The 23,815-nt window shown below is 51.3% G+C and overlaps 1 protein-coding gene across 1 annotated transcript; it reads left to right on the top strand.

The window, feature by feature from the left end:
- The first annotated feature begins 568 nt into the window (after positions 1-568).
- CA2H7orf57 (chromosome A2 C7orf57 homolog) lies at positions 569-16,704 on the top strand. Its single transcript, XM_086697125.1, has 9 exons — positions 569-667; positions 1,330-1,497; positions 5,789-5,974; positions 7,614-7,725; positions 8,503-8,656; positions 10,072-10,169; positions 11,827-12,044; positions 14,051-14,065; positions 16,057-16,704. The coding sequence occupies exons 2-9, from the start codon at positions 1,443-1,445 to the stop codon at positions 16,101-16,103; spliced, it is 885 nt and encodes a 294-aa protein (XP_086553251.1). The 5' UTR covers positions 569-667; positions 1,330-1,442; the 3' UTR covers positions 16,104-16,704.
- The last annotated feature ends 7,111 nt before the right edge of the window (positions 16,705-23,815 follow it).

The following is a 23,815-nucleotide window of genomic DNA, read 5'->3' as shown; positions in this document are numbered from 1 at the left end:
ACTTTTACATGATCATTTCACTACCCATAGGCGGTTAGCAGAAATGGCTCTTTGCCGTTTTCCCAGGCACTTATTCATCCTCTTATTTATTTTTATTTTTTTAAGTTTATTTTTTTAGTAATCTCTACACCCAACGTGGGGCTCAAGCTCAAAACCAGGAGATCAAGAGTCGCATGCTCTTCCCACTGAGCCAGCCAGGCGCCCCTATTCCTCCTGGTTTTACAAATGCATTAAATAAACGGGAGATTGACAAGCAAATCTCGGTCTAGTTTTTTGTGGAAACTCCCTGGGGTGGAGCACCTGGGCGACCAGGTGGCAGGCCTCTCCCTCCAGCAGCGCGGCCCCGCCCCCAACCGCAGCCCCCGCCCCCGCCCCCTCCCCGTCCTGGCTCCGCCCCTGCCGGGCCCCGGCGGTTGACAGGGGCCCGCGCTCCGCCCCTGGTCTTGATTGGCCGGCTGCTTCCCCCCCCCCCCCGGCTTCTCCGATTGGCTGCGGGCGCTCCCGCCGCGCCCACCGGTTGGCCACCGGGGCGTTGCCGGGACGACGCATGTTGTTGTGGTTTCGCGCCCGCTGGGAGTGTGGGCTGGGCTGCTCTGGCCCCAGCCGCCCGTGGGCAGAGTCGTCTCCGGCGGTGCGCACAGCATTCAGGGAGACCCTCCGCCGGCGGGTGAGCGGGGCGGGTGAGCGGGGCGGGAGGCAGGGGGCGGGGCGGGGGCCACCTGTCACCCCGTGCCCGGAGAGCACCTGGCTACCTGCATGAGTCCCGCCGCCATGCGATCACACGCTGCCCAGCTGTGTACCCGCATGGACGTGCCCCTGCTGTATACCCGGCGGCGTGGATGTGCTCCTGCTGTATACTAGTGTGGTCGTGCCCCTGCTGTATACCCGCGCGGATGGCCTCCTGCTGTATACCCGTGTCGTCGCGCCCCTGCCTTACACCCGTGTGGATAAACTCCTGCTGTGTACCCGTGTCGTGTGCCCCTGCTGACTACCGGACACAGACCTCCCTCTGCTGTATACCTGGCATGGATATGCTCCTGTGTATACGAGAGTGTGTATGCCCCTGCTGTATACCTGTGTGGATGGCCTCCTGATGCGTACCGGCTGTCACCTGCTGTCCCCTGTTGTGTGCCTGCGTGAACGTGCCCCTGCTGTGTACCCGCGTGCACGTGCCCCTGATGAGGTGCTCCTGCTGTATACCAGCATGCATATGCCCCTGATGTATACAAGGCATGGACGTGCTCCTGCTGTATACCAGCATGCACATGCCCCTGCTGCATGGGGTCGTGTATGCCCTTCCTTAATGACTAGAGCCTGCATACCTGTCAGGTGGAGGTGGACGGAGAGGGCAGGCCCTCGGAAGTGGCCTCTACAGTCAGCACCAGGGGCGGTTCCCTCCTCACCCGTGGTCACCTGGTCCAGCCTGTCGCCTGTAGGCCCACATGAGGAACACAAACAAGGAGCTGCAGGGCGCCACCAGCCGCTATGCTCCCTGCGGTGAGTGTCCAGCTAACAGAGCCCGCATTCGTGTTCGCTCTGCCGAGGGAGGGCTGGCCCCCAGCCCAGCGTCCTGAGTGTGTGGGCACGTGGGGCTGGGGTGAAACTAACGGGATACCCTCAAAGAGAGCTGCTTCTGTGCCCCAGGGTCAAAGCAGCTTAAAGGGAGACATTAAAAGAAAAGGGGGGGGGGGGGAAGCAAAAACACAGCTAGTCTTCTTTTTCTTTATTTTCGACAAAAGAAAACCAGGTTTCCCAGTGTTGTCTCAGCTGCTGGGGGGTAAGATCTCTGCAATTTTCCTGTAAATGGTTTGACCGTTGGTAAGCTGCTTCCTCCAGTGTTGATCCAGGGACTTCCTATCTCACCACCCATCTCCCGCTAGTACTTTAATTGTCTCCACATTTACGTGCTGGATGCAGAAAACAAGAATTGGGTGGAGGCTGGTGGGGCAGTGGGGCTTCTCATTCAGCAGGGTTTGAAGCTGGGCAGAACGGAAGGAAAAAGAGGTGCATGCTGTGGTCTGTCTGGGACTCTTGTTTTGATCCCCTCCTTTTTAAAAATTTTGTTTAATGTTTGTTTATTTTTGAGAGAGAGAGAGAGAGAGAGAGAGAGAGAGAGAGCATGAGCAGGGGAGGGGCAGAGAGAGAGGGAGACACAGGATCCGAAGCAGGCTCCAGGCTCTGAGCTGTCAGCACAGAGCCCGACTCGGGGCTCGAACCCAAGCACCTCAAGATCATGACCTGGGCCGAAGTTGGCCCTTAACTGACTGAGCCACCTAGGGCCCCGATTTCTCCCCCTTTTGTGAGGGTTCTCCCCCTTTTGTGAGGGCGGGATGAAAGGCTGGACAAGAGGATTTGATGCTCCGCTGGGAGCCACAGGGCGGGAGCTGGCAGTCACCTGCCTCACTCACATCTGCTCAGAGGTGTTAGGAAAGCCTGGCCGTGGCATTTCTAAATGAGCTTGTGAGATCTGACTGACTGCTTTTGGTGACACCGTGGCTGTGCTGGGCACATGGGTGTGTGTTTCGGGGGGAGGGCTGACAGGTTCCTCTTTGCCTCTATTGGCTCTCAGCCTATATGTGACTTCTCCAAGCCTTAGTTAGTGGCTTCCCCTGTATACACAACACCAATGGACACTGACAAATGGCAGGTACCATCCTAAGCACTTTTATACACTGACCCTTAACCTCAAAATGACTTGACGAGGTATCATTAACCCTTATTGATAGACCTCACACTAGCCCAGGATGGCACCTCCCATGGGGGCTCCTCTGCCCAGGTTTTAACCCCTGCTCTGCAAGGCGGCCGCAGCCCAAAGGCAGGAATATGGCCGTCTGCGGGGCTAAGTGGGCACGTAATCCTGCCCTGTGACTAGAAGTCTGACAGCCCCTGGTCTTGGGTGTCAGAGCCCCTGTCTGCCTTCGCCTTATTGATAACATGAGGTGCTCCTGTCCTGCAGGTGGGGAGTCAGGGAGGGGCGCCAGGGTGGCTCAGTCAGTTGAGCTCAGGATCCCCAGGATCGTGGAACCGAGCCGTGTGTTGGGCTCTGTGCTGAGTGCGGAGACTGCTTAAGATTCGCTCTCTCTCTCTCTCTCTCTCTCTCTCTGCTCCTCTCCTCTACTTGTGCTCTCTCTAAAAAATAAAAATGAATAAAAAGAGCTGCTTAAAAAATAAAAGACCTACATGATACCCAACCTGGTGGTTAAAAAAGAAAAAAAGAAACAAAGAAATCCAAATGATAGTAATTGATCACCTTAGTAATGATAGTAATTGTTATAAAAGTACTAATAATTTCTAAGTGATGGAAGTTACAAGACAGCTCTCATTGTTTTCGCTGTGTGTGTGTGTATGTGTGGTGTGTGTGCTCCTTTGCTCAGTTATAAATGCCCTACTGGAGTAGATTCAGTGCCTGCCCGAAGCTTCCAGTAATGAGAACCGGAAGGTACACTGTTCCCTGTGGATTAATTAGTAATCAAAACACAGAGAGGAAAAATAAAGCAAAGAGTGCGTGCCTTCCTTCTAAAAGAGAAAATTTTTGAGCAGAATATGATGAGTGTAGGAAGCTGCTTTGTGCTTCCTCCTAAAGCTCCAATGATCTGTGAGCTTCTGCTCCATTCTTTAGACTTTTCCCAGTGCTTTCTTCCATTCTCAAAAGCATAATGTTGATTCAGCTCATTACTGTCCTTTAGACATTAATTTTTATGTTTAAACATCATTTGTTTTGATGCAGCGAACCCAGCTTTAGTTACAGGTGGAAATCGGATGTGTAAGCTCTTACCTTTAGAAGACAATCATTCATGAGCTCCTTGTGTGTTACATGAATCAACTTCTTCAACACGGTTTTCTTGTGCTCCTACTGTATTAGAGTTCTCCAGAGCAACAGAACCAATAGGACGTCTGTCTGTCTATCTATCTATCTATCTATCTATCTATCTATCATCTATCTTGAAAGAGGAACCAGCTCACATAGAATCGGCAGGGAAGAGCTGTAAAATTCCTCCCTCCCCCTGGAAGACCTCAGTCTTTTTCTCTTAAAGCCTTCCACTGGTTAGATGTGGCCCACCCACATTATGGAGGGCAATCTGCTTTAATCAGAGTCCACTAACGTAAATGTGAATCTCATCTGAAAAATATCTTCACAGAAGCATCTAGAAAACATTTGACCAAAAATCTGGGCACCATGGCCCAGCCTAGGTGACACATACTATTATTCATCACACCTGTTGGGAGCCTGGCACTGTGTTAGACCCTGAAGGTCATGAATCTGTGACAGCGCATTCCAATAAGTGCTCGTAAATGTATGAGTTGCGTGTGTCACATTAATGGCATCTGTTGTATTTTACATTCTTCCTTCACTTTGTTTCCCAAGTTTTCAATCAGCAGGGATATTTTTTCTTACATTTGGACTAATCCGTTTCTGCTACAGAGTCAGCTGAAGCACCCGTATACCGGGTGTCCCCAATGTCTTCTCGCTGCGGAATCATAGGTGGACCCTGGTCACTGAAGGTCTCTGGGGTTCTGCCCCCACCTCTTGTGCCTGTCAGGGCCATCCTGGACGCCCTCAGCTCCTGCGCCCACCTAGGGGCCCCGTGGCTTGTGGGGTTCAGACTGAGGAAGGGAGTAAGGGCAGACAGCGGGCTGCCTTCCTTCTCCTCTGGTTCATCCGTGCAGTGCCGCACCTCCTGTCCCCTTGGTCCTTGCTCACCACGCTCCAACTCTGTGGGACCCACTTAAGATTTCCCGGGAGCTAGGCTCAGCCACCTCATGTGCCCGCGGTCCGAGGAGGTCTTCCATAACACGTGGCTGCCTGGCCGAGGTCCTGGCTTCTTGTCCCCTTGCACTTGTGACTTCTCGCTCGTGGGGCCCCACTGTGGCCTCAATGCAGATGAAAGGAGCAGAGAGGTTTATGTGCTGGGGTTCCCACGTCTGAGAGGTGGCCCACCTGGGCTCTGGTCCCAGGGCGTGGGACGTGGGAGGTTGGGGGGGGCTCCCTACGGGGTCCGGTCCTGCCTCTTCCTGCTCCTGGCAGGCTGCTGGCCTCGCTCTCTGAGGCTGCTGCTGCTGTGATGGTTTTTGTATCTCAGCATCTTTAGTATACTGAGTTCAACAGATCTTGGCCAGCACTGGCCACATGTCCTGGACGCTGGCCTGCAGTGTTTTAAGTGAGTGTGGACTTTGCGGGAATGTGTATTCCCCAATATATCCAGAAATGCAGTTTACTGCCAGTTCCACAGAGGAGAGAGAGCAGGGGACACACAGGAGGGGATCTGGTACCTTGGAGGACACCCTGTTTCTACCTCTTTGGAGCAGATGTGCAGCCTGTAGCAGAGGAACAGCAGGGCCTCATAGAGGGAGATCTTCCTTTGGGTGGGATCAGCGGCTTAATCCACACAACCTCAGCGCAGGCATTTGAAAGAGAGCATTTTCTCCCCACTGGTCTCCTGTGATGGTGTCTCCTGTGCAAATGTCCTGTGGCGGTGTCTCCTGTGCTGATTCCTTTGGTGGTTTCTCCTGTGCAAATGTCCCATGGTGGTATCTCCTGTACTGATGTCCCGTGGAAGTTTCTCCCATAGTGATGTCCCGTGGTGGTTTCTCCTATACAAATGTCCCATGGTGGATTCTCCCATGTCCGGTGGAGGTGTCTTCAGTGCAAATGTCCTGTGGTGGTTTCTCCCATGCTGGTGTCCTGTGGAGGGTGAGATGCTCTCCCTGGCATGGCTATGTTGTGGGCAGTGGGGCACACCAACTTCAACTCTGGGTAACAAGCGGGCCTCCGGCCCCTCTCCTCCAGACTGGTATTACCACCTTCCCATGAAGCGGTCTGAGAAGCCCATGGGCGCCCCCCCGGCTTCCCAGATCCCCGGCCTCAGTGACTTGAGTGAGCCTCCCAACGGGCACCTGCCGGGGCCGCGCAAGTACTGGATCAAGGAAACCGACTCGGAGTATGTGAAGCTCGCGAAGCGAGGTGGCCGGCCCGGTAAGAACCCCACACGCGCCCCAGGGTCCCTGCTGCGTAAACAAGGGGATTGGGTCACGCTGGTCACCCTTTCCTCCATGTAAATATATTGCTGAAGAACCTAGAAGTTCTGCCCAAAGCCTTGGGACGCCAGGGGTGGTGGACGCAGCGCGGGGCGTGTGTAACCTGCAGGATGTGCCCACTGTTGACAACAGCACTGACGAGACTCAATGTGCAGAACTGGCTTGTGAGAGGCACCTTTGCAGGGGTTACCCGCCCCATGTCATTGTCACTCGCAGAAGGTGTGTCCCTGCGACTTCGATGGCCTTGTGGGGACAGCTGGCTCTCCAGCGTGCCCAGTGCCCAATCCCATGGCCCATTCCCGTGGCCCATTCCCGGGGCCCATTCCCGTGGCTCGTTCCCATGGCCCATTTCCGTGGCCCATACCTGTGGCCCATTCCCGGGGCCCATTGCCACGGCTTCTCCTCATTGCCCTCGTCCCGGGTTCTAATGTGTTTTCAATAACAAAGACCCTGCACGGGTGTCTGCAGCGATGGTGAGGAACGTCCGCCTTGACCTGTGATTTGTCCGAGAAATACTGCCTGGTCATGCTCAGAGACTGTCGAGCAGGGGCAGGGGTCAGCCCCGAAAGGCTTTAGAAAAGCCCAGAACAACCCATTCCACTCACTCCATGCAAGGCCGGGACAGGACTGTGATGTCCTTCCACCCCACTCCCCGCTCCCCTGCCACTGGTTTAGGGAAAGTCAGTAGGATCGCCAGCACAATCTGGATGGGTCTGCAAGGTTAGACAAGACAGTCGCGTGTGCACTGACTTCCTGGTGCGGATTGTGGGCTGGGATCATGTGACAACTGTCCTCTAGAGCCTGCTGCCCTCAGGTCTGCGAGGGGGTCCCTAACTGCCCCCAAACAGCAGGGACAGTGACAATACCAATGGGGGCGGGGGGAGGAAGAGGGAGGGAGAGAGGGAGGCAGCAAAGGTGAAATGAGACACGAGCATCTGGAGGAGGCCAAGAGGAATCCATGCTGTTCCTGCCACTTTCCCCTAATCTGAAATATCTGAAAACCAAAAGCGACATAAAGTGCTAAACATTCCCTACGGATCCTAAGCAATCAGTGACAGCTGGCTCAGGAGCAAGCAGGGCCAGACCCCCCCAACCCCGCCGTCCCCGCCTTCCTGTTGACCCCTTTGGGCCCCCAGCAAGGCAGGGGGTTCGGCAGCAGGGTGGGTCTCAGGCTCTGTCCCTGTCCCGGGACTCCAAGGGGAGGCCCTGATTACCAGCTCCCCTCACCCACGTTCCCTGGGAAGCCTGCAAGGACAGCTGCACAGCCACGGAGAGCAGTTGGACTGTGCAGGGGTAGGTGAGGGGGGCAGCCAGCCCGCAGTCCCTGTGTCCCCACGGATGTCACCTGGGATGGTGGGTGTCGGCACACACGGGTGCCAGCTCAGTAGCTGGGCAGGATTTGGGGGGAGGGGCGCACATCTGGGTACGTGCATGGGCAGGCGGGACCAGGCACAGTCCTGCCCACCTGAGAGCCCAGAGGTGACCCTGGAAGTCACAGGGCACCCCCCCCCCACACACACACACACCACTGTCAATGGTGACCTGTGTGCTCACAGCTGCGTCTTTTTGGCTCTGAGATCTGCTGAAGCACCTGGTGGTGGCCGGGACCAGGAAAGCCTCCCCGGTTGCGTACTCCCTGCCGGACTGGTACATTCACCACAGCAAGCCGCCCACGGCCGAGCAGAGGCAGTGAGTATCCCAAGGCCTCCTGGGCCATCTCTGTAGCGAGAGGGTAGCTCACTGTGCATTTCATTTATTCATTTTATTTATTTTTAAGGTTTGTGTATTTATTTTGAGAGAAAGATTGAGCAGGGGTGGGGGGAGAGAAAGAGAGAATCCCAAGCAGACTCCAGGCTCAGAGCTGTCAGCACAGAGCCCGATGTGGGGCTCAAACCCATGAACCATGAGATCATGACCTGAGCCAAAGTCTGACGCTTAACCAACTAAGCCCGCCAGGTGGTGAGGCAGTCCACAGTTGGGCAGGGGTGTGGCATAAGTGATCACAGAGTCCCCCAAGCCTGCCTGAAGGAGAGGGGAGGGAGGGGGAGGGAGGGAGATGGACAGGAAGAGGAGGGGGAGGGGAGGAAGAAAGGAGGAGGGAGGGGGGTGGGAAAGAGGGAGAGGGGAGGGAGGGAGATGGACAGGAAGAGGAGGGGGAGGGGAAGAAGAAAGGAGGAGGGAGGGGGGTGGGAAAGAGGGAGAGGGGAGGGAGGGAGATGGACAGGAAGAGGAGGGGGGAGGGGAGGAAGAAAGGAGGAGGGAGGGAGTAGGAAAGAGGGAGAGGGGAGGGAGGGAGATGGACAGGAAGAGGAGGGGGGAGGGGAGGAAGAAAGGAGGAGGGAGGGGGGTGGGAAAGAGGGAGAGGGGAGGGAGGGAGATGGACAGGAAGAGAAGGGGGGAGGGGAGGAAGAAAGGAGGGAGGCAAGGAAGTGGCACCAGGCTGGGTGCTCCCACCTGTTTCTGCAGGATCCCTGCCATCTCCATGCCGGATTACATGGTGTATGAAGAGTTTAACCCCGATCAGAACAACGGTAACTATGAGTCCAGAAGAGGGCCTTTCGACTTTGACGTGAAAACCGTCTGGCAGAGGGAGGCGGAGGAACGTGAGGAGAAAAAAAAGGTGATGGGCGTCTGACAGCAGCGTCCCCCTGCTTGCGGCTCCCTGAATAAGCCATGTAGCTGATGGCTGTGTGTCTCGTTCATGGTTCTGTGTGTTAAATGTTTATTATTTTGAGAGTGGGGAGGGGCAGAGAGAGAGGGAGACACGGAATCCGAAGCAGGCTGTCAGCACAGAGCCCGACGCAGGGCCAGAACCCACGAACCGTGAGATCCTGACCTGAACCGAAGTAGGACGTTTAACTGACTGAGCCACCCTGGTGTCCCCGGATTTTTTAAAAAATTATTTATTTATTTATTTTGGGGGTGGGGGCGGTGGGCAGAGAGAGAGGGAGAGAATCCCAAGCAGCCTCCGCACTGTCAGCACAGAGCCCGATGCGGGGCTGGAACTCACAAATGGTGAAATCAAGACCCAAGCTGAAATCAAGAGTGGGACGCTTAACCGACTGAGCCCCCCAGGCGCCCCGATGTGGACTGTTTTCAGGATCCCTGGGTGCCACAGCACACGTCTAGGGGACCTTTGAAATGCTAAAGGCCGCACAGCCCCCCATCAGGTGGGGTCATCTCTGGAGCCATTGACGGAAGCTGTGTGCGAGGTGTGGGTGACAACCAGGGGGACGGGCGCCCGTCAGGGACGACCCGGACAGCAGCCCTGTATCTTCACCTTGCTTCCGTGCACAGCTCGCCGGAACCACCCACAGCCCGCAGGCCTTTGGCACAGCTAGAGTAAGACCTTGAACGTGGACGGGCGCGAGCCACCAAGTGAACCTTGTAGGTTGTGCTGGATTTGATGAGTGTCCAACCCCAGCCTCTGGTGAGGGCCTGGCTGTTCCCCCGCTCTTCCCCTCTGGGCCTCCGGGCGTGGATCTGGGACGCAGAGTTGACATGTGGCAGACAGGAGACAATATTTCGGCCAAAATGTCACCCGTGGACGGCCAGCATTATGGGGTCTCACACACCTGCAGGATCGTGTCTCGTCTTTCCCAAAGGCCCCCCCTTGTCTTCCTGTGAATGTTTGCAATACATCCCTGGGTTTGTGGGCGTCCTTGTTTCCCTGTTCATTTTTTTCTGTTTTCCCATAGCATTTTCCCCTATTTCGTTACAATCTAATCTACACCTTTTTACCGAGCACCGTTCCAGGAGTTTTGACAAATGCACCCATTGTATTACCTCCACCACCATCAGGGCGCAGAGCCGGTCCGTGGCCCCCACACTCCCAAGGCCCTTTGCAGCCAGGCCCAGCAACTGCTGCCTTTGCAGCCAGGCCCGGCAACTGCTGCCGAATCACGGAGAGTCTCCATGACATAACCGTTTTATGGGACTTTTGTCAAGTTGTGTGGCCGGTGACGTAATGACCACGCTCACAGGCGGTCCTTCTCCACCGTCTGTGAGTCTCCTTCTCCTGTTTTCCCTCAACAGGTGCGGCTACCTGCCATCAACTCCAAGTACCCGAGCAAAGTGGGGACCCCGCTTGGCCCCAAAGAGCCTGCAGGAAGCAGACTGTCCTTCCCTCCCATGTAAGTGCACGGACAGAGTGAGTGCTGTCTGGGTCAGGTTCAGGTTTGGTCTCTTCGGTGCTCTGTCTGGGGGACAAAGTGACAATGATGGCAACAAGGCGCTGGGCTGGTGGCGGCCTAATGATGCTGGCTTCCTGGCAACACGTGTCGGAGACACGACGTTGATGTCACGCCCCGTAGCCCGGCCTTGCCCACTGGGCTCCTCCTTCGCTGGTCCTTCCCCCCTGACATCCGTCGTGGCCCCGTGGAGCACAGCCGTCCCCATCCACGTCTTCGCCGTGTGGGTGCCGAACTTCTCCAACCAGTGGTTCTGTCTCCGTGAGCCTGTGTCCTGCCCGAGACGCCCCTGGGGACCCTGTCCTCAGCAAGGCTCTCCTTTTAAATTCGGGGCCATCAGCCTTACGTGAGTGTGTTGTCCCATCCTGACTTTATCTGTCACCAAGGCCTGGACCCCGTGTCCTCAGCTGGCGGTGGGTGCTCTGACTGTGCACGGCTGGCAGAACCCCAGTTAGTGCCAGAAGTCACGTCACCAGTTATCCGACTGGTTCCTCCTGCAGCCTCCGGTCCCGTGGGAGATAAACAGCAGGACAGACCTGAGAGCACCACGCTGACACTGGGGGTGGAGAAAATATACACTTAGAGGGTGGGGGACACTGGGAATACCCTTCACCACAGAGCGATTTGCAGGTTAGGAGCCCGAGGCTCAGAGAGAGCAGGTGACCTGTGTCACCTGTCCGACTCCATCCACGTCCGAGGCCCCCGTCACTCTTCAGTGTAGGTGAGACCCGCGAACGTGCAGTCGCTGACTTAATGGCAGATAGAAGGCAAAGCTGTGCAGAGAGTGGTAGATCATCTTTTGTTTTTGGAGTTTATTTATTTAAGCAATCTCTACACCCAACGTGGGGCTCGAACTCTCGACCCCGAGGCCAGGAGCCATAGGCTCCACTGTGTCAACCAGCCAGGGGCTCGACCGGCAGATGATCATTAACGTCAAGGAAGACCTCATTAAGAAAGCGATCATTCGTGAAAGAAATGGTAGAGTCCGGGCAACCCGTCACGACCAGGGGAGGGGGGTGTGAAGGTTTCGTCCCTGCGAAAAAAGCAGCATCATTAGTTTTCTACTTGGATGTCCCGAAGACAGGTGGTGGAAGGTGGATTCTGCAGGCTCTCGGCACATACGGGGATGATAGCAAGTGCGTTTGCTTTAAAAAAAATTCTTTTTAACATCTGTTCATTTTTGAGAGCGAGGGAGACAGAGTACTAGTGGGGGAGGGGCAGAGAGAGAGGGAGACGCAGAATCCGAAGCAGGCTCCAGGCTCCGAGCCGTCAGTGCAGAGCCCGACACGGGGCTCGAGCCCACGGACCATGAGATCGTGACCTCAGCTGAAGTTGGGTGATTAACTGACAGAGCCACCCAAGTGCCCACCAAGTGTATTTTCTTATGCTGAACACAGGGAGAGAGACATTGAGAAAGGAGAGAGAGAGAGAGAGGGAGGGAGAGAGAGACAGAGACAGAGAGAGGGACAGAGAATTATCCCCGTTGGGTTTTAAGGGGCCATAACATATCCAAGTTATTAGCAGTATGCTCACTGCGGACTGTTCTGGATTGTCATTAACCTTTGTACTGAAGTTTGGCATTAATTTCTCTCTTTTTGAGGCCTGGGCAAAAAACCAGTTCACCCACCAACTTTTCCAAACTTATCAGCAATGGGTACAAAGATGAGTGGTTGCAGCAACGAGCTGACTCGGACGGGAGGGCCCTGCGGACACCGGGAGCAGCCCCGCCGTCCACATCTGCGCAAGACCCCGGAGGGCTCCAGGGTGCAGGCCCGAACCCAGACCCGGAGCTGCCCGAGGGCTCCGAGGACGCTCAAGGTGAAGTGCACCCCACAGTCCCTGTCTGCTGTGGTTTCTGTTCCTTGGGACGGCCCCTCGGGCTTTTTCTTTCTCATTTTGGATCTCGAGCTGAGTAATCTAAACACCACGTAAAATCCTACAGAAGCGTGGAGGTCACACATACTCAGGAGGATTGTACAGGTTTTGCTTTTCTCCTCTTTATTCACGTGAATCGCATGAGTCATGATGGCTGTGGCTTTGAGAGAGACAGAGAGAGAGAGCAAGGGAGGGGCAGAGAGAGACGGAGAGAGAAAATCCCAGGCAGGGCTCCCTGTGTGTTGTCAGCGTAGAGCCCGACGCGGGGCTCAAACCCACGAACCTTGAGATCATGACCTGAGCCGAAATCAAGAGTCAGAGACTTAACCCACTGAGCCATCCAGGTGTCCCTTTACGTTTTCTTTTAATTTCAAATCTTTCGATATGTCACATACACACAGACAAATAAGATACCAAACGATGTCACATTTAGTGTCCTTGGATCTAAGATCCTGGCCCCTATGATGCGTGAACTTCTGTGTAGGCAGCCGGTCCCCTTTGGGGCAGGTTCATAAGAAGCCCTTAGGTCTGTACACAGAACTCATGGTTCAAACTTGAAATTATTCTGTTATCCACATTTCTTTTTTTTTTTTTTAACTCTTTTTATTTAAAAAAAAAATTTTTTTAGTGTTTATTTTTGAGCGAGAAAGAGAGACAGAGTATACGTGGGGAAGGGGCAAAGAGAGGGGGAGACATAGAATCCAAAGCAGGCTCCAGGCTCTAAGCTGTCAGCACAGAGCCCGACGCGGGGCTTCAACTCACAGACTGTGAGATCATGACCTGAGCCGAAGTCGGACGCTTAACCGACTGATCCACCCAGGTGTAAACCCCTCCCCCCATTATCCACATTTCTTAAACTTTGTTATTAAATTCTGAATAGTTTGGAAGTGTCCCTGTAATTAGATGTTCCAAATACTATATTAGTTTTGATTTTTACCAGTGATAGCGACGGGTGGAATTAGTCTTAGTTTTGGCTACATCATCGTAAAGCCCATCGAGTATTGTTTACTTTCTGTGGCTCGGTGATTATTGGCCATTTGCCTGTAGGCAGCTTGTTTTTTTCTCTTGAGGCTTCATTTCTTTGGTTAAGAAGGAAGGAGATGTGTTATGTCTCTACAAGCATCTGAAGTACTTTATGTGTATGTTTGTCAGCAAGGTCTCTGCCTGCCTTTGCCAGCCAGTCCCTTACTCTGAGGGTAGCCACTCCCGACAGACCCCACGTGAGGGGATGCTGTCCGTGCACCTGCTTCGTGCCCCCACCACAGGGGCCCGGCCACTTCTATTGATGATGTGTCTTCTCTCCGTCGTAAAATGGATGTGTGACAAGTTCACATTTGATGCCAATAAAAAGTGCACTTTCGAACTTTTCCATGCTGGTTGTGTTCTGTGGCTCAGTGTTTTCAGTGATACAGCCTTTTACGAAGTCTTTTAAGTGATTATTTAAAGTATTAATTCTTGGGGCACCTGGGTGGCTCAGTTAGTTAAGCATCCGATTTCAGCTCAGGTCACGATCTCACAGTTCGTGAGTTCAAGCCCCACGTGGGCTCTGTGCCAACATCTCAGAGCCTAGAGCCTGCTTCGCATTTTGTGTCTCCCTCTCTCTCTGCCCATGCTCTGTCTGTCTCTCTCTCAAAAATAAATAAACATTAAAAAAATTTAAAGTACTAATGCTTTTAAAATTTATTTTTGAGAGGGAGAAAGAGTGCGAGTGGGGGGAGGTGCAGAGAGAGAGAGAGAGAGAGAGAGAGAATCCCAAGCAGGCTCCATACTGTCACCACAGAGCTGGATGCGGGACTTGAAATCACAAACCGTGAGATCACGACCTGAGCCGAAATCAAGAGTCAGACGCTTAACCCACTGAGCCACCCAGGTGCCCCCCAAAGTGCTAATTCATTTAGTACCAACTCTCTTTGACTAAATTGACCTCCTGTACTTGTTCTTTGTTACAGATTCTCCTTCTCCAAGTGAGTACTTCTAGAGAAACCGAGTGCGCCCAAATATGAAAAGTGTCCCCCACGCAAAAATATCGATGGACGGAGGTAGTTAGCTCTGAAGCTGAAGCTTCTGGGCAGCCAGGCCGGCTTTCTCCGAACTGCATGTGTTCTAACCGCAAGGGGGCGCCAGAGACACTTAAAAATCAGCGTCCTGGGAACACAGTTTGGGGGCACAAAGAGAAGGAGCAAGTTCGTCAAGATTCTTTTGCTGTCTTATGCGCATTCTCCAAGACGGGGGGGGGGGGGGGGGTGGGGGGGGTGGGGAGAGAGAGAGACAGACGCCCTGGTTTAGTCCAGAGACCCGTTTGGTTACACACGGTGACAGAGGTCTCGATAATGGGACAGGAATGACCTGGCCCTGGGCGGTGGGGGCGCAGGGGAGCTCCCGCATGGGAGGCAGGTTCACAGGTTCCCCCCCGCCCCACCCCCCCCCAGCGATATAGCAGGATGATTGTCATGGTCTTTCTGCACTGCCTTCAGTAGGTGGAACTTACTTTACTGCCAGTGAAATAGATGATCCAGTCAAGGAATTCTCGCCTGATATTAGCACGAGTTTATAAACTTTTCTATCAGGAAACAAATCATGGCACGTGCTACATCATCCCTGTGCTTAAAGTAGAGAAAGGGGAAACCAACCCCTTCCCCGCCACCCCCCCCCCCCCCATCATCATCTGATCTCAGAGGAACAGAAAGGCTGGGGAAGCCATACAGCCCTTGTCACCTGTGACTGGGTGCCCCTGCCTCCCTGCCCCTGGGTCGCTGAGGCTCCGGTCCTCACCAGAATCTCCCGTGCCCCGGGCCCTTCTCTTCTGGTTCCTGTTTCTTCTCCTGTCGGTCTTGGCTTTTAACTTGATCAACCGCAACATCCAACCCAGAACTTGCCTTTTCCCTCTGACTGGAAAGCCCTCCCCTGAGAGCCTGGCTCTTTCTGGATCTCAGCCGGGCTTCTTACTGATGCTTTTTTTTTTTTTTTTCCTTACTGCAATTTTTGCAGCCGTTCTAGGTGTGTCTTTGGTGTGCTGGAAAGCTGGCCCGCCGCTGCTGGCCCAAATTTCTAGTTTGAAAGAGCCAGCATTGCTGAAGGCACTTGGTGCAAAGGAAGGAGCCAGGCCGTGTCCTCTGGGGCTGGGGAAGCACAGGGACCCTTCGTCCTGCCCGCTCCTTCCCTTCAAGTTCAGCTCAGCACATTTCTGTCAGTGTCCGCGGGGCCTTTTCAGCACACGGGGACACAGACCAGAAGATGGACGGGGCCCCTGCCCTTGTCCAGTGGTGCACGGGCTGCAGACAGAGGTTTCCCCTATGATTTGTGCTTGGCTTGTGGGTGGGACCATGCGTTACATTTTTATGTAGACGTCAGGAGTAGTTTTCAAAAGTAGGTACAGAAACATGTGCTTTCTTTATTTTTTTAAGTTTGTTTTTATTTATTTTGAGAGAGATAGAGAGCAAGTGGGGGAGGGACAGAGAGAGAGAGGGAGAGAGAATCCCAAGCAGGCTCTACACTGTCAGTACAGAGCCTGACATGAGGCTTGATCCCATGAACCAGGAGATCATGACCAGAGCCCAAACCAAGAGTTGGACACTTAACCGACTGAGCCACCCAGGAGCCGCAACATGTGCTTTCGTTTAGTTAAAATTAATAGGTTAAATTTCTTAATATACAGGGGCGCCAGGTAGCTCAGTTGGCGAAGCGTCCGACTTTGGTTCAGGTCATGATCTCGCGGTTCATGAGTTCGAGTCCCACGTCGGGCTCTGTGCCGACAGCTCGGAGCCTGGAGCCGGCTTCGGATTCTGTGTCTCCCTCTCTCTCTGCCCCTGCCCCCACCCCAAAATAAATAAACTTAAAAAAAATTCTTTCAAAAAAATTTTAAAAATGTTTCCTTAAAAAACTTCTTAATTTACAAAAAATGTGGTCTTTATTGCTCTTTCCCCGTCAACTCATCTCTTCCCTTTTTGCATTGTAGGGGCGACCACATCTCCATCGGCATCCATACCAGGAGAGCTCAAATAAGCCCCTGCGATCATTTTCTGATGGCTGAAAAAGATGTGACTGCATCACAACTATACTTCTGAGGCTCCTGCTATATTTGACGAGCATAGATTCTTATGAACTAAGTTATCTTCTAGCCGATTGGGCGTCACTGTTGCATAGATGGTACCAATGTTGGGTGTCGCTTCCTGTATTTCTCTGGGATGTGAATCACGGGGCTTGGGGACGCTGCGTCTCACTGGCCTGGGGTGTCCCAGTGTCTTGGAACCAATCCCTTCCCCCCTTACCCCCAACCCATCATCATCTGACCTCACCTGCTTCTGTGTGAGTCTCCATTGGTGACATTTCTATTGAAGTCAGCCTATTTAGACCCTTAACTAGAAGAAACTCACAGTCTTTTCCATTATTTGGTCCTGTAATACCTATAGAGATGATATTCTCTGTTTCAAAAAAACTTGAGAATATTGTGACATAGTTTACACTAAGAAAAAATTACTATCATTATGCCTTAAAGTTGTAAACACCTGATGTGAAAGCATCATATCATATGCCAGTTTAAAATGTTTGCTAAGCTTTTTTGCATAGGCTGAAATTCATATTACACATTTATTATTTTGTATCATTTAAGTAAAACTATGTCTCATTTTAATATTTAATTTAGTAGTTTTAACAATGGTTTTTTAACTAATCAGACTGAGTTTTATTATTTTATAAATTTTGCGACTGCTACATGTAATTAATTAGCATTGCAATGTGGTTTTATAAAGTTTTATTTATTTATTTTGAGAGAGAAAGAGGGAGAGAGAAAGTGTGAGCAGGGGAGGGGCAGAGAGAGAATCCCAAGCAGGCTCTGCTCTGTCAGCACAGAGCCCGATGCGGGGCTCGAACTCACGAACCGTGAGATCATGACCTGAGCGGAAATCAAGTCAGATGCTCAACTGACTGAGCCTCCCAGATGCCCCTAGAACTGTAGTTCTTCAAACGAGATACTTAGTTGGGCATCTGTGCTGTGTGAGCAAACTGAGGAAACATTTCCATAGGGAAATGTGTGAGCATGAGACAGTGTGGATGGCTGGTCATATCGAGTAAAAATGGGACAGTCAACCCTGAAACAACCTGGACTTGAACTGTGTGGGTCCACTGACAGGTGGACATTCTACAGGACAGCATTACAGATGTGTTCTCTCTTCCTTATGATTTTCTTCATTTAGTTTTCTCTTCTCTAGCTTACTGTCCTGTAAGAACACAATATGTGATCCATAGAACGTACAAAACGTGTTCATCGACTGTTGATGTTATGGGTCAGACTTTTGGTTAACAGTAGGCTGTTAGTAGTTAAGCCTTTTGGGAGAAACTTATATGTAGATTTTCAACTGTGTGGGAGGTCATGCAAATTATGTTCTGTAACCACATTGGAATCAATAATAGAAAGGAATAATGAAAATCAATAACAGAAGGAAAACTGGGTATTTCACAATTATGCAGAAATTAACACATTGGGAAGTGACTGACAGGTCAAAGAGGACATCACAGGGAAATTAGAAAATACTTGGAAATGAATGAAATAAAACCACAACATACAAAAACGTATGGGATGCCGTGAAAGCAGGGCTCAGAGGGATATTTATAGCTGCAATGCCTGCATTAAATAGTAATAAAGATCTCAAATCAAAGAGACAGAGAGAGAAAAGAAAAGAAAGATCTCAAATCAACAACCTGACTTTACTATCTCAGGGAACTAGGAGATGAGCAAACTAAACCCAAAGCTGGCAGAGGGAATGAAACAAAAGAGATTAGGGCAGATATAAACGAACCAGAGAACAACAAAACAATAGAATCAACAAAACTGAAGCTCATTCTTTGAAAAGTTGCCAGCCCTTTAGTAGACTGGCTAAGACAAAGAGAAGACGCTCATCACTAAAATGAAAAAATAAAAGTGAGACATCGTTAACACTACAGAAATAAAAGGACTATAAGAGAATACTAAGACAATTCTGTGCTCCGACAGAATGAGATAATCAGGATGAAGTGTGCATATTACCAAACTGACTCAAGAAGAAATGAGAATCTGGACAGATCTATAACAAGAGACTGAATCAGTAAAAAAACAAAACGAAACAACAACAAACCCCAAAAACCAAAACTGTCCAATCAAAGAAAAGCCCAAAGCAGGATGTCTTTACTTATAAATGCTAAGAGTCATTTAGAGAATTAAAACCAATCCTTCTCAATTTCTGTCAAAAATGGAAGAGAAAACACTCCCTAACTCATCCTATGAGGCCAGGAATATCCTGATACTAAAGGCCGATAAAGACATCACAAGAAAGTACTGAACAAATCACTGAAAAATCCTCAAAAAAAAAAAAAAAAAAAGCCCACAAAATAAGTTTCAAAGCAAATCTGCCAGCATATTGAAAGAATTCTATGACATGACCAAGTGGGACTGACTCCAGGAATGCAAAGTTGATGCAACATACGAAAATCAATCAATGTAATAAAGTACCTTAATAGAATGAAGGGGAAAAAAACATGATCATCATTATTATGATCATCATAATTCACCCAGAAAAGTCATCTGAAAAGAAAATACAATACTCTTTCATGATAAAACCATCCGCAAACTAGGAGCTGAAGGGACTCAGGAGGAGCTGAGTCCTGGCTTTGCCAGGACCCAGCTGGCCTATAGGTTTAGGACAATCCCTATCCAACTCCCAGGGTGTATTTTTGCAGATATAGACAAGCTTATTCTAAAAGCTATATGGAAATGCAGAGGCCTTAGAATGGCTGAAACAACCTCTTAAAAAAATGTTTATTTTTGAGGGGGGGCAGAGAGAGAGGGGGGACAGAGTATCCAAAGCAGGCTCCAGGCTCTGCGATGACAGCACAGAGCCTGATGAGGGGCTCGAACCCACGAACCACAAGATCATGACCTGAGCCAAAACTGGATGCTCAACCGACTGAGCCTCCCAGGCGTCCCATGGCTGAAACAATCTTGAAAAAGAAGAATCAAGCAGGAAAATCACTCTACCCAATATTAACGTCTACTATGTAGTTACAGTAATCAAAATACTGCAGCATTGACAGAAAGGGAGAGACACACAGATGATTGATTAGAAGAGAACAGAAAATCCAGAAGTAGGCCCACACACAAATATGCTGCACTAACCTCTGTCAAAAGAACAAAGGAAATTCAGTGTCATAGGACAGTCTTTTCGACAACAGGTTCTGGAGCCACCGTCCATCCATAGACAAAACCCACAAAAACCCAAAAGCCAGTGTCACCAAATCATGATGTTTAAAAATGGATCACGAGGGGTGCCTGGGTGGCTCAGTCGGTTAAGCATCTGACTTTGGCTCAGATAATGATCTCTCAGTCCATGAGTTCGAGCCCTGAGTCAGGCTCTGTGCTGACAGCTCAGAGCCTGGAGCCTGCTTGGGATTCTGTGACTCTCTCTCTGTCTCTCTCTCTCCCCCTCCCCCACTTGTGCTCTGACTCTCTGTCTCTCTCTCTTGAAAATAAACATCTTAAAAAATTAAAAATAAATAAAAGTAGATCACGAACTAAGATGTAGAACATAAAACAATAAAACTTTAAAGAAAAACACAGGAAAAGTCCTCAGGATCTAGGGCAAGGCAAATCACTTTTAGACTTGACAGCAAAAGAGTGAAAAGAGAAAACTGATAAACTGATCTCATCAAAATTAAAAAGAATTCTTCGCTGTGAAAGCTCATATGAAGAGGACAAAATATGAAACAAAATAAAAATAAAAACAAAAGACAAGCTACAGACTGGGAGAAGATATTCGCAATGTTTGCAGATGATCTATCCAACAGAAAACTTGCATCTAGAATATACAAAGAGCACTGAAATCTCGACAAGAATAACCAAACAACAAACCCTCCAAACAATCCATTAAAAAATGAGGGAAAGACACGAACGAATACTTCCCCAAAGAGGGTATACAGATGTCGTAAGCACATCAAAAGGTGCTCAACACTATTAGCCACCAGGAGAGTGCAAAGTAAGAACCACGAGAGATCAATGCACAATGATCAGAATGGCTAAGGTAAAAAATAATTACAACAGCAAATACTGGTGAGGATGTGGAGAAAGTGGATTTCACATCCATTGCTGGCAAAGTGCAAAATATTACAGCTACCGCAGGAAACAATTTGGCAGTTTGTTGTACAACTAAATGTGTAATTACCATACAACCTAGCAATTGCGCTCTTGGTATTTATCCCAGGGAAATGAAAATGTATGTTCACGCACACACACACAAAATACCTGTACGTGAAATTTCACAGCAGCTTTATTCTTCATAGCCTACACTGGAAACAGCCTGGCTGTCTTTCAGGGTGCGATTGGTTAAAGAGGATAGTCCGCATCAGGGCACAATGCTCGGTAAAAAACAACTGTTGCCTTTAAACATAAAACTGCCATTTTTTTTTTTGTTTGTTTTTTGAGTAGCAAAATGGGTTTATTTAGGAATAGCAGAGAAATGTATTCTGTGATAACCAAGCTTCATGAAGAACCAGAGGTGAATCTGTAAAACGAAGGAGAGGACCACTCTCACAGAGGCAAGCGAATCTGGGAAGGCTGTGATAACAAGAAGTTCATTAGAATAAACTGGGAACTCAAAATATAGTGGCTTCTCATTGGCTGAGCTGAGACTTTCACGCATTGGCTGGGCTATACCTGCTTCCATTGGCTGGGCTGTTGGGGGGATGGCGGGGGCGGGTGTGTTCCTTCCTCCCACTGAGACAGTAAAGGTAGTAGCTAAAGTAGTACCCCATGCAAGGTGCCACTGTTCCTGGTGGGTCTGGAATTGGTAACAAGTGCTAGGGTGTGAGAGCGCCCCCTGCTGTCCATCAGACTCTATTCTGAATGAAGTTTCCTTTTATTAATTTTCCCAGAACCAACTACTAATACATACACTGTGGACAAATCTTCAGCGAATTCTGAGTAGAAAAAGCCAGTTCAGGGGCACCTGGGTGACTCAGTCTGTTGAGCGTCCGACTTCGGCTCAGGTCACAATCTTGAAGTTCACAGGTTCGAGCCCCATGTCAGGCTCTGGGCTGACAGCTCAGATCCTGAAGCCTGCTTTGGATTCTGTGTCTCCCTCTCTCTCTGCCCTCCCCCACCCATACTCTGTCTGCCTGTCTCTCTCAAAAATAAATAAACATTAAGAAATTTAAAAAAAGGGGCGCCTGGGTGGCTCAGTCAGTTAAGCATCCGACTTCAGCTCAGGTCATGGTCTCACGGTTTGTGGGTTCGAGCCCTGCATCGGGCTCTGTGCTGACAGCTCAGAGCCTGGAGCCTGCTTCAGATTCTGTCTCTCTCTCTGCCCCTCTGCCCTTACAGTCTGTCTCTCGAAAATGAATAAACGTTAAAAAAATTTTTTTTAATTAAAAAAAATGAGACATCTTAGAAATTGAGGGCAGATTAGCAGGTACTAGGGCTTAACGGTTTTGGGGATTGGGGTAGGGGTGGGGATAGGGCACCATGGGGGTTCTTTCGGTAACTGACAGTTCTTCATCTCAACTGTGGCGATGTCACACATGTGACAAAGCTGTATAGAAGTGAACACAACACGAATACGAGTATGAGAAAACGTGCGGCGATGTGAAGGGACACTGGTGGGTTGTGTTAATGTCAAACCCTGGGTGGATCCGCACAATGTCCCCACGGGGGGCAATGGGGCAAAGGCTACAAGACACCCTTCCGTAATTATTCCTTACAACTTTTTCTTACCCTATAGAGCTGCCCTTGCAAAAATGCCACAGACGGGGTGGCTTATACACAACAGAGATCTATCTCATGTTTCCCATCTGATAGACTGAGACGAGGGGACGGTCACTGTGGGCTGTAAGGTGTGCTGAGCGCCAGTTAAGAAATTAACTCCTATGATTCCTGGATGGAATGGGAAGAAGGGTGTGCGGAAAACTGAGTGCGGACAGAGCTGTGTAGCAGCAAGCGGGCGGGCTGACGTTGGGGGCACGTGTTTGCCCCTCGTGTTTGGGGTCCAGGTTGGACAGTTCCCGGAGGCGCTGGCTTTCCTGCTCAGAATGCCCCCTTAGGAGACAAGTGGCCCTTATACAGGTAAAGACAAAGAGGCCAAGACCATATCAGCTGGTGGCATCCAGCTGGTGTCCGGGGCCACCTACAAATGTTCTGGGGGCCACAGTGCGCGACACAGAGGTACCTGCCTCCTCCATGCGGGAGTGGAGATGCTTTTCTTCTCCATTCTTCCCCATCGACAATCAGAACGCTGGCTGTGACCCACGACATTGTTCCACGGCCTGCCGTGGGGCCTGCCAGCTGTCTGAAGAACACCGTTCTCCCTTCTCTGAGGTTTCTACCCTCTGAGCGCTCTAGGATGCTGGAGAGCCGCTGAGATGGGAGGAAGGGTGGCTGGCACTTGCACTTGGGAAGTGGTACCCAACAGCAAAAGCCAGCCTCCACAAATGGTTCTGCGACATTCTCAGCTCCTTGTGGGGGACTTTGAGTGGTGTGGAATGACTCCTTGGCCAGTCCGCCAGGAGTGGGTGTCATTCGTCGTCAGTGGGCTTTGCGGCATGACTGCTTCAGGGAGAGGCCGCTCAGAGCACTTCTGTGCACAAGTCCAAGGCCCTCGGGGCTGGCCTGTGTGTCCGTGGCATCTTGGCCTGTAGCAGCGCCGCCCGGAGGCGCCCGGGGGTGGCCTCGCGGTGGGCAGGGCTTTCAGGTGTGGTTTAGAGACGGTCACAATCTCATTTCTGGTCTGTCACATTCACCGGGCGTTCCCTTGACACATATGTCCTGGGTATTTGATTTTCCAGGTCAGGTGCAGCGTGGTCATCGGGCCACGGCTGTGCGCTGCGCCAGAGATCCTCAGGCACCGAGCTCTCGGGCGCTGGATGCTTGTGCAGGCCACCTGCAGGGCAGCTCGGGTCAGCCCGCAGTCTTGGCTGCTGCCAGGCCCTGCAGTCTAGGCTGCCGACCGAATGAGTCATTTCCTTTCTTGCGCCAGCATCTCCTGGCTTTGCCCAGTTACTAGCGAGCTCCCACAACCCAGAGTCTCAGAAGAAAATCCAAATCAGGGACTGGAGAGATTAACGGACCACAGTGGACATGGCCCGGGCACACCCCCGCCCCCGTTTCCTGACACCACCCCACCCAGGGCTGGTTCCGCGTGTTATTTCTCTCTGGTGGCTTTGGAGCTGGGGGTGGGGCAACCCCTACAGACCTGGGTTCCTCCACGGAGGTCAGGATCACGGCCGCATCCTGCAGAGTCCACGCGGAAGGAAGAAGGAAGATTTCCTCTCTACCTGGCAACAGCCGCCAGCCAATGAGGGGTCACCTCCACCATCACCTGCAGCCAATGAGAGCCCACCTCCACCTCCATCACCTGCAGCCGAGGAAAGGCCACCAGCCTCTCATTTCCCTCCAGTGAACGTTCCTTCAAAGCAGCCCCTCCCACCCCGCGTCCTCTGGGAGCTGGCTCTGAGTTCGGGTTTGCTCGGTGGGCATAGTTTGCTTGCCGCACTGGTAATTGGTCTGCCCCTTCTCGCACACAAGCCCATTTGCCGCTGGATAACCTCTGCTGTTTGCTCTTCAAGATTGACAAGGGGTTATCTTCACGGCAGAGCGGCTTAATGAGTAACCGGGATGTCTCCGGTGACTCACCACCTCACCCGCCATAGGAGGAAACAACTTTGGGCGGAGTTGGGGGCAGCCTTCCCGGAACGGG

The sequence above is a fragment of the Puma concolor genome, chromosome A2, assembly GCF_028749965.1.
Source record: "Puma concolor isolate L17-30 chromosome A2, mPumCon1.1.hap2, whole genome shotgun sequence".
Lineage (NCBI taxonomy): Eukaryota > Metazoa > Chordata > Mammalia > Carnivora > Felidae > Puma > Puma concolor.
Note: the sequence above shows the minus strand (reverse complement) of the source record. Positions and strands in the feature narration are given on the sequence as shown.